General features: G+C 48.2%; 1 protein-coding gene across 3 annotated transcripts; it reads left to right on the forward strand.

Moving 5' to 3' along the window:
• The first annotated feature begins 6771 nt into the window (after window positions 1-6771).
• Window positions 6772-10049, forward strand: SLC39A1 (solute carrier family 39 member 1). 3 transcript variants are annotated; one of them, XM_066362430.1, is made up of 4 exons: window positions 6772-6903; window positions 7592-7810; window positions 7985-8115; window positions 9222-10049. In XM_066362430.1, the coding sequence occupies exons 2-4, from the start codon at window positions 7624-7626 to the stop codon at window positions 9876-9878; spliced, it is 975 nt and encodes a 324-aa protein (XP_066218527.1). In that variant the 5' UTR covers window positions 6772-6903; window positions 7592-7623; the 3' UTR covers window positions 9879-10049. The 3 variants fall into 3 exon arrangements, with proteins under 3 accessions (XP_066218527.1, XP_066218528.1, XP_066218529.1); XM_066362431.1 differs by lacking the exon at window positions 6772-6903 and adding an exon at window positions 6974-7216; XM_066362432.1 differs by lacking the exon at window positions 6772-6903 and adding an exon at window positions 6974-7213.
• The last annotated feature ends 477 nt before the right edge of the window (window positions 10050-10526 follow it).

Below are 10526 nucleotides of genomic sequence, written 5' to 3' on the forward strand. Positions count from 1 at the left end.
TGTCTTACCAGCTTGAGCACATGATTTCTGGCTTGAGTGTGGGGTCATAGACATGACTCCATGGTTGCTGGCTTGAAGCCCAAGGTAGCTGGCTTGAACAAGGGGTCACTGGCTCGGCTATCACCCCACGATCAAGACACATATGAGAAAGCAGTCAATGAACAACTAAGGTGCCGCAACTATGAGTTGATGCTTCTCATATGTCTCCCTTTCTGTTTGTCTGTTTTTGTCCATCCGTCTCTTTTTCTGTCTCTCTCACTAAAAACAAAACCAATTTTTGACCCTGTCCTTGTAGCTCAGTGGTTGGGGCATTATCCTGATATGCCAAGGTTGCAGGTTTGATCCCCTATCAGGGCAAAAAAAAAATCAATATATAGAGATATATAGATATACTGTATAGATATATAATGTTTAATGCCTGACCTGTGGTGGCACAGTGGATAGACCATAGACCTGGAATGCTGAGATCACTAGTTCAAATCCCTGGGCTTACCTGGTCAAGGCACATATGAGAAGCAGCTACTGTTACTATGAGTTGATACCTCTGGCTCCTCCCCTTCCTCCTTTCTTGCTCTCTTTCCTCTTTCTAAAAATCAAATAAAATCTTTAAAAAAAATAACTTTATTTGTTGATTTTAAAGAGAGAGGGAGGGAGACAGAAACATTGATCTGTTTCTGCAATTGCCCTGACCAGCGATCAAACCAGCAACTCCTGCCCATCGGGTTGACACTCTAACCAATCAAGCCATCTGACCAGGGTAATATATATATATATATATATATATATATATATATATATATATATACACACATACATACATACATACACACACACACACACACATACACACACACACATACACACACGCACACACACATATATGTATATATATATACACATATATATATACATATATATATATCTTTATTATATGCGGCTTAAGTGTTTGTTTGTTGCCGATAGCTTATTGGTTGCTTGCGTAACTGTACTAGCCAATGGGGTGAAGTTGCCACGGCTGAACGCAAATTGAGCGGGTCAGGGGGAAGGTGAACATTTGTTTGTATTGGCAATCATCTGTTTTACATAAAAACTACGTCTTGCCTGACCAGGCGGTGGCGCAGTGGATAGAGCGTCAGACTGGGATGTGGAAGACCCAGGTTCGAGACCCCGAGGTCACCAGCTTGAGCGTGGGCTCATCTGGTTTGAGCAAAAATTCACCAGCTTGGACCCAAGGTCGCTGGCTCAAGCAAGGGTTACTCGGTCTGCTGAAGGCCCACGGTCAAGGCACATATGAGGGAGCAATCAATGAACAACTAAGGTGTCGCAATGCGCAACGAAAAACTAATGATTGATGCTTCTCATCGCTCCGTTCCTGTCTGTCTGTCCCTGTCTTTCCCTCACTCTGACTCTTTCTCTCTGTCTCTGTGTAAAAACAAACAAACAAACAAAAAAAAACCTACGTCTTAACGTAATTTCTTTTAAGAATGCCTCCTAGAAAATACAGCACTGAAGAGGAGAGAAAAGGAGCTAAAGCTGCACAAAAACAGCTTTCTCAACAAAAAGAAACCACTGAGCAGAAAAAGACAAGGCTTGCTTCAGTCGCAGAGCAAATGCGTCTTTCTCGGCAAAATGAGACTGATGAGCATAGAGAAACAAGGCTTGCCTCAGATGCAAGACAAAAAAGCCTGTCTCGACAGAATGAGTCCCTTGAACAAAGGCAGGAGAGAAATGCAAAAAAACGACAGAGTAATGCTGACCGAAACGCAAAAAGGATTAAAACAGTTTCAAACGGAGAAACTTTAATTTTTGAGCATTCCTCTGGTGACATGACTATTAAATGTGAACACTGTCAGTCCTTAAACTTCAAGTTAGAAACTAATCTATTTGACCATGGCAAGAAAGGATTTTCTCAATGTTGCAAGTACGGAAACATTGTAGTTCCACTAATTGAGAATTATCCACCACTCTTGAATAAATTATTGACTAATCAGCATCCAAATAGCAAACAGTACATGGATAGCATTCGATCCATTAATAGTTCGTTTGCTTTTGCGTCCATGGGAAACAAACCAATTGACTTACCTGGACCAGGACTTTATTGCTTTCGACTTCATGGTCAAGTTTACTATCAAACTGGAACTTTGCATCCTTCTGACGGGAAAAGAAAGTTTGCTCAATTATATATACTTGATCCCTCAGAAGCCAGTTCGGCAAGTTTAGAATGGAATAAAAGAGTTTCTGAGAAAGAGATCTTTGAAATGTGAATTAACATTTTATTATTTAAATCACCTTTATTTATTGAGCTAGCGGTGGCTCTTAAGAAATGTACCGCCAGTGGTTTCCTTCATTGCACTCTACTTTAAGCAATTAAGCAAGTAGAAGGGGGAAGCCCCGTGGGGCACTAAGCAAAGGGTCGTCCTCACCGCCTTGCCCTGGGTAATTCAGTTTGAATTAGCAGACACCTTTGCACAAATCATTTTAATTACAATTTATAATATCTAGAACAGCGGTCATTTTGTATGACCGCTGGGCTTTCTATATATATACACTTTAAAAATACTTTTTTTAAATTTTTTATTTTTTTTTAATTTATTCATTATAGAGAGGAGAGAGAGAGAGAGAGAGAGAAGGGGGGAGGAGCAGGAAGCATCAACTCCCATATGTGCCTTGACCAGGCAAGGCCAGGGTTTTGAACCGGCAACCTCAGCGTTTCCAGGTTGACACTTTATCTACTGCGCCACCACAGGTCAGGCTAAAAATACTTTTAAAAAATAAATTCTATCCCTGGCCGGTTGGCTCAGCGGTAGAGCGTTGGCCTGGCATGTGGGGGACCCAGGTTCTATTCCTGGCCAGGGCACATAGGAGAAGCGCCCATTTGCTTCTCCACCCCCACCCCCTCCTTCCTCTCTGTCTCTCTCTTCCCCTCCCGCAGCCAAGGCTCCATTGGAGCAAAGATGGCCCTGGCGCTGGGGATGGCTCCTTGGCCTTTGCCCCAGGTGCTAGAGTGGCTCTGGTCGCTGCAGAGTGACGCCCCAGAGGGGCAGAGCATCGCCCCCTGGTGGGCAGAGCGTCGTGCCGGGTGGATCCTGGTCGAGTGCATGCGGGAGTCTGTCTGACTGTCTCTCCCCGTTTCCAGCTTCAGAAAAATACAAAAAAATTAAAAATAAAAAATAAATAAAAAATTCTAGCCTGACGAGGCAGTGGCACAGTGGATAGAGCGTTGGACTGGGATGCAGAAGACCCAGGTTCGAGACCCCGAGGTCGCCAGCTTGAGCGTGGGCTCATCTGGTTTGAGCAAGAGCTCACCAGCTTGAGCCCAAGGTCACTGGCTCGAGCAAGGGGTTACTCGGTCTGCTGAAGGCCTGCGGTCAAGGCACATATGAGAAAGCAATCAATGAACAACTAAGATGTTGCAACGCGCAACGAAAAACTAACGATTGATGCTTCTCATCTCTCCGTTCCTGTCTGTCTATCCCTCTCTCTGACTCTGTCTCTGTAAAAAAACAAAAAAATCTAAATTTTAAAAAATTTATTGATTTTAGAGAGAAAGAAACATTGATTTATTGTTCCACCATTCCTGCATTCATTGGTTGATTCTGTATGTTCCTTGACCAGGAGTAGAACCCACAACCCTGGTGTATCTAGCTGACGCTCTAACCAACTGAGCTACCTGGCCAGTGCTATAAATAATTTTTTTAAATGTTTATTTTATTGATATTAGAGAAAGAAAGAGGAAGGGAGAGAGAGACACACAGAAGCATCAATCTGTTCCTCTATGTGCCCTGACCGGGGACTGAACCAGCAAGCTCTGTGCTTTGGGATGATGCTCTAACCAACTGAGTTATCCAGCCAGGACAATAATCTTAAAAGCATAATTTGCTACAGACAAACCATAGTATGCATAATATTACCTTAAATAATCTGGAGTTGCTTCTGAATGCAGAATCTTAGCTCGGCCATCCTGACAACCCTGGAGTTCCTTTTAATAGTAATTTTTATATTAAAAACTTGGAACAGCAATGATAATTATTATATGATGGGACACTAGTACCCCATTTCACTTACATCTTTTTATTTAATTTTTTTAGCAAGAGAGAGAGAGGGACGGTCATTCAGACAAGGATAGATAGACAAGAAGGGAGAGAGATGAGAAACATCAACTTCTGTTGCAGCACTTTAGTTGTTTATTGATTGCTTTCTCATATGTGCCTTGACAGGGTGGCTCCAGCTGAGCCAGTGACCCCTTGCTCAAGCCAGTGACCTTGGACTCAAGCCAGTAACCTCGAGCTTCAAGCCAGAGACTTTTGGGCTCACTCCAGGGACTGTAGGGTCATATCTGTGATACCATGCTCAAGCAGGTGACCCAGTACTCAAGCTGGTGAGCCTGTGCTCAAGCTGGTGACCTCAGGGTTTCAACACTGAGTCTTCAGTATCTCAGGCCCATGCTGTATACACTTTGCCAACACCTGGTCAGGATCGCTTACATTTTTTTTTTTAGATTTTATTATTCATTTTTTAGAAAGAGAGGAGAGAGAGAGAAGGCGGGAAGAGCAGGAAGCATCAACTCCCATATGTGTCTTGACCAGGCAAGCCCAGGGTTTTGAACCCATAACCTCAGCGTTCCAGGTTGATGCTTTATCCACTGTGCCACCACAGGTCAGGCTCACTTACACTTTGAGTCTATATGATTCCTTTCTCCTAGACTACCTCCCTCAAGAAATCCTCATGTTCCCCCCCCCCCTTTTTTTTTTTTTTTTTCTGAAGCTGGAAACGGGTAGAGACAGTCAGACAGACTCCCGCATGCGCCCGACCGGGATCCACCCGGTACGCCCACCAGGGGCGACGCTCTGCCCACCAGGGGGCGATGCTCTGCCCCTCTAGGGCGTCGCTCTGCCGCGACCAGAGCCACTCTAGCGCCTGGGGCAGAGGCCAAGGAGCCATCCCCAGAGCCCAGGCCATCTTTGCTCCAATGGAGCCTTGGCTGCGGGAGGGGAAGAGAGAGACAGAGAGGAAGGAGCGGGTGGGGGTGGAGAAGCAAATGGGCGCTTCTCCTATGTGCCCTGGCCGGGAATCGAACCCGGATCCCCCGCACGCCAGGCCGACGCTCTACCGCTGAGCCAACCGGCCAGGGCCTCCCCCTTTTCTTAAGAAAGTTGTTGGGGCCTGACCTGTGGTGGCGCAGTGGATAAAGCGTCGACCTGGAAATGCTGAGATCGCCAGTTCGAAACCCTGGGCTTGCCTGGTCAAGGCACATATGGGAGTTGATGCTTCCAGCTCCTCCCCCCTTCTCTCTCTCTGTCTCTCTCTCCTTGCTCTCTCTCTCCTCTCTAAATGAATAAATAAAATAAAATAAATAAAAATTAAAAAAAAAGAAAAAGAAAAAAGAAAGTTGTTGGCCTTCATTTCCAAAGTCGTATCAGTGGAATCACTCTGTCCCTTCTTTAGGCAATGAGGCCTTTTCATCTTTGCAAAAAAGAATAGGCTGAGCCCCCTTTTCTGTTTTCCTCTTCTGTTTCCTACTCTCCCATGAGGCTAGAAGAGGATTCTGCTAACACAGGGATGTTGGCCAAGAGGAAACAGTGAAGGTCATCAGTTAAAAATTCTTCAACACAATCAAGGAACAGAAAACAGCAAAGGGGGTAGGTTGGGGGGGGGGGGCAAACATACAATAAGGTGTATACAAAGATGTGTTGAAGAATTGGGCACCTGAAACCTGTGAAGGTTAATCAGTGTCACCCAATAAAACTCAATTGGAAAAAAAGAAAGAAAGAAAAGAAAGCAGCAAAGAAGTCAGTCCTAAGACAAGAATGCTTTCCCTTTGGAGCCAGGGTGCACATAAGGGATCCGGGACCAGGCAGGCACTCAATTGAGTTGGGCGGAAGACTAGGGACTTCAGTGTGTGTGTGGCGACACCATCCCTGTCCACGGGGTTTCTAGCTTGTTCTTTTTTTTTTTTTTTTAGAGAATTATTTTTTTAAAGACTTTATTCATTTTAGAGAGGAGAGAAAGAGGAGAGAGAGAGAGAGAGAGAAGAGGGTAGGAGCAGGAAGCATCAACTCCCATATGTGCCTTGACCCGGTAATCTCAGGATTTTGAACTGGCGACCTCAGCAATTCCAGGTGGACGCTTTATCCACTGCACCACCACAGGTCAGGCTCTAGCTTGTTCTTTTAAAATCTCCAAAAGAGCCTGACCTGTGGTGGTGCAGTGGATAAAGCGTCCACCTGGAAACGCTGAGGTTGCCGGTTCAAAACCCTGGGCTTGCCTGGTCAAGGCACATATGGGAGTTGATGTTTCCTGCTCCTCCCGTCCTCCCCTCTCTATAATGAATAAATAAAATCTTTAAAAAAAAAAAAAAAATCTCCAAAAGAGCCTGACCTGTGGTGGCACAGTGGATAAAGCGTCAACCTGGAAACTCTGAGGTTGCCGGTTCAAAACCCTGGGCTTGCCTGGTCAAGGCACATATGGGAGTTGATGCTTCCTGCTCCTCCCCACTTCTCTCTCACTCTTCCCTCTCTATAGTGAATTAAAAAAAAAAAAAAAATCTCCAAAAGATCCAAGCCTCTGTTGAACAGCCAGCCCCTACGACCAGAACTCCTCCGCAGCAGCCCAGGAGGACCTCAGCCCCTAGATCCCCTCTCTAGCCCCAAGCCTTGCTCTGGGGCTTTCTCCCTTCGTCTCCGCCTCCACACTGCTCCAGCTGCCCATCTCTAATTGGCCCAAGATCACGTCATTCCTAATATGGCCCTGCCCTCCTGTTACTGTCATTAGCAATGAGGGCGGGCACTCGGCGGCTCTTGGTGGGGGGAAGATAGGAAGGAGGAGCCGTGGGGAGGGGGCGGGAATTCCCGACTGGAGGCCGGAACTCAGATGGTGCCATGTAGCGAGTGAGACCCTCGCGAGGTGAGTCGGGGCTTCCTGGAATAGGGATTCACGTCGGCAGCCCAGGCCTCCCCGGGGGCCTACGAGCTGGAGTTCCAGCTCTCACATTTTTCTGCTTCCTGGGACGCTAGTGACCTAGAACCCCGCCTACTGACGACTGGACTTCCAGACGCCGCCCTCAGTTGTTTTGTCAGCCGGTCCCGGGACCCCAGACCCCTAGGGCCCTTCTTTGGTCATCGGTCGCAGCCTGTGGCCTGAAGTGGTCGCTTTCTGCTTTGGTGGGGAAACCGGAACGGGAGAGTGGTCCAGCACCCAAACGCGCCCTGTTCAGGTGGTCCGTGAAGCTACCCGCGCGACATCTCTGCAGAGCCCCAAACCCCCTTCGCCTCATCCCTTCTTTCCAAGAAGGGGTCTGGCCTCCACTTTTCTTATGGAACCCCAGCTCCCTAGTTCTCTAGGAGTTCCAGGTGAAAGGCTAATGAGATATCCACAGAGCCCTCATGCCTCTGTTTCCCCTTGCTTGGCCCCTGAAGGAATAAAGTCTGAGGGCAAAGAGGAATGTTCCCGTAAGGTCGATGAGTCACACTGGCTTGGGGAAGGTCAGAAAGCGGCTGGGGTGAGGGAACTGCACTCTACTGACCAGTCTTTCCTTTTCCTTGGCCCCATCTTCTTTTACTTGATTATTCCTCCACTCACTCTATCTTCCTAGGTCCGAGAGTCACTAAAGCAACCACAGCCACCATGGGACCCTGGGGAGAGTCAGAGCTCCTGGTGTGGCGCCCAGAAGCAGTAGCCTCGGAGTCCCAAGTACCCCTGGGACTGGAGGTGAAGTTGGGGGCCCTGGTGTTATTGCTGGTGCTCACTCTCATCTGCAGTCTGGTGCCCGTCTGTTTGCTTCGCCGGCCTGGAGCTAACCCAGAAGCATCAGGTAAGGCTCTCCTTTTTCCCTGATTCCAGGGATGCTTGGGTTAGAGAAGGCTCTCGGGCTGAGGAGGATGACCTAAGGAGGGGAAGGCAAGAGTGACCATTGCTTGGGTTGGGGTTGTGGGGCCCTGTATGGAATTCATTTGGTCATTCCCCTCTGTGTTTTACTCCTGCCCAGCCTCCCGCCAAAAAGCCCTGAGCCTAGTAAGCTGCTTTGCTGGGGGTGTCTTTCTGGCCACCTGTCTCCTGGACCTGCTACCTGACTACTTGTCTGCCATAGATGAGGCCCTGGCAGCCCTGCACGTGACGGTGAGCACTGGCTGGCTGCATGCGACCCTGTGTATGTGAGTGTATTCAATTGCATACCTCTAGGAGAGGTAGTTTGTGTGGTTGTGGTTTGTGTTGTTCTGTTCCTGTGTCAATCCGTGACTGTGTGAAAGGCTCTTGGTTGTGACCATGAGAATTGTGATTTTTAGTTATAGGGCATAACTCTTTTCGTGGCTCCCCCCCTACCCTCCAGTCCCTCTGTGACTCCTGTGTATCTTTTGAGATAGTGTGAGTAACCTTATTACCAGGTATGTGACCTACTCTGGATTTCTGAGTTCCAGCCTCCAGAAAGTTATAGGCACTCCAAGAATCATCTTCACCCTCTCACCACTTTCTGAAGAATTGGAGAAAGTGGTCCCTACCGGCCTGGGAAGGGGAGGAGGCAATCCCAGGAGGTTGGGGTTGGGGAAGATTAAGTCCAAAAGTCTCAGAGGAAAAACTGAGACAATTGGGTGGTGACGGAAGGACAGAACCCTGGGTTCTTTCTCTATTTCCCTAACACTGAGTAAGCAACACTGGATTTAAACTGTGTATCTGTGACTGAGCGGTCTGTGTCTCCGTGTGACTGTGTATAAGTCTGAATGTCCCTGTGACAGTGTGTGGTTGTGTGTGAGCATTTGGGAAGGAGGGCCAATGTGTGACTCTTTGTTTATATGCCTTCATGTGATGCTTTGTGTACATACACATCAGTGATTCTGAACTGGGGTGGTTTTGCTACCTCCCTCAAAGTTTGGTAATGTCTGGAGACATTTTAGTTGTCACAGCTTAAGGAAGGAGAGTATTGCACTGCTACTGGCATCTACTGGGTAGAGGCTAGGGGGGCTGTGCCCTCCACAATAAAGAATTATCTAGCCCCAAATGTTAATAGTGCCAAAGTTGAGAAATCTTAGCCTACATGAAACACTGTGACACCAGAATCTGTGTGATTATATATAATTCTGTTCTGTGTCACCAAGTGACTCTGTATCTATGTGATCAAGAGTGATCCTGTGTCTACGTGGGACCCCATGTTTGTGCAGCTGCATCTGACTCCTCTTCCCCATTCTCGGTCTGTTTCCTGAACTCCTTGCTGCTTCCTCTGCCTACAGCTCCAGTTCCCTCTACAAGAGTTCATCCTGGCCATGGGCTTCTTCTTGGTCCTGGTGATGGAGCAGATCACGCTGGCTTACAAGGAGCAGTCAGCTCCACCACCTCGAGAGGAGACGAGGGCGCTGCTGGGAACAGTGAATGGTGGGCCACAGCACTGGCATGATGGGCCAGGCATCCTGCAGACAAGCGGAGCTCTGGCAGCCCCCTCAGCCCTGCGTGCCTGTGTGCTGGTCTTTTCCCTGGCCCTGCACTCGGTGTTTGAGGGGCTGGCAGTGGGGCTGCAGCGAGACCGGGTTCGGGCCATGGAGCTGTGCCTGGCTTTGCTGCTCCATAAGGGTATTCTGGCAGTCAGCTTGTCCTTGCGACTGCTGCAGAGCCGCCTGCGAGCAAGGGTGGTGGTTGGCTGTGGGATTCTCTTCTCATGCATGACACCTCTGGGAATAGGGCTGGGTGCAGCTTTGGCAGAGTCAGCTGGGCCATTACACCAGCTGGCCCAGTCTGTGCTGGAGGGCATGGCAGCTGGCACTTTTCTCTATATCACCTTCCTGGAAATCCTGCCCCAGGAGCTGGCCACTTCCGAGCAGAGGATTCTCAAGGTCATTCTGCTCTTATCAGGCTTTGCCCTTCTTACTGGTCTGCTCTTCATCCAAGTCTAGGGGGCTCCAAAAGGGACAGGGTAGATTGGGTACCAGGTGCTGTTAACCTACCTTCTCTCAGGAGTGGGAAAGGGAAGTCTTAAGGACCAAAGAGCTCTCTGAGATGTGAGAAGGGGGAGCCTTTGGGACTCTCTGATTAATGAGAGGGAAGTGAGCAGACAAGAGCCTGGGCCCCAGGCTTAAGGGACAAGGCATAGTCAAGTTATTAAAAACGTGATCAAGAGTCATTAGTATTAGGGAAGACACTGCTAGAACCGGGCAGACACTACACAGGGAGAAGCTGACACTGGTGAGTTTGGAGGTGGGTACCAAGATGCTGTGAGATAGAAGAGAGGGCACAGGCCCAGAATCAGCAGTCCTGCTGTTTCTAGCCCGTTTCAGCCGTCTCTCATTTGGAGTGGACCCTTCCTGTTTTTCTTAGGTCCTACTCTCACATCTATTTCCCTCTTTCCTTCTCCCAAGACACTAGTGTCAAGTGGCCTCTTCCTGCCAGTTTTGGTACCTTCTTGGGCTTCTCCAGTCCTGCTCACTCCTCTGTTTTTAAAGTGCCAGATAAAATGCCCTTCCTCTTTCTCAAAGCACAGTGTTGCACTGAGGCCTGCCCAGCACCTCAGTGAAGGGGGCCCTCTTGCTCCATATTTTAGTTCC

This window comes from Saccopteryx leptura, chromosome 2 (genome assembly GCF_036850995.1).
Source record: "Saccopteryx leptura isolate mSacLep1 chromosome 2, mSacLep1_pri_phased_curated, whole genome shotgun sequence".
Classification (NCBI taxonomy): domain Eukaryota; kingdom Metazoa; phylum Chordata; class Mammalia; order Chiroptera; family Emballonuridae; genus Saccopteryx; species Saccopteryx leptura.

What these genes read in the sequence shown, in the direction of transcription:
- SLC39A1 (XM_066362430.1), top strand. Translation starts at nt 7,624, where the DNA reads ATGGGACCCTGGGGAGAGTCAGAGCTCCTGGTGTGGCGCCCAGAAGCA. An exon ending in AGCTAACCCAGAAGCATCAG is followed by an intron (nt 7,811 to 7,984) that starts GTAAGGCTCTCC and finishes ACTCCTGCCCAG; the next exon opens with CCTCCCGCCAAAAAGCCCTG. An exon ending in TGGCAGCCCTGCACGTGACG is followed by an intron (nt 8,116 to 9,221) that starts GTGAGCACTGGC and finishes CTCTGCCTACAG; the next exon opens with CTCCAGTTCCCTCTACAAGA.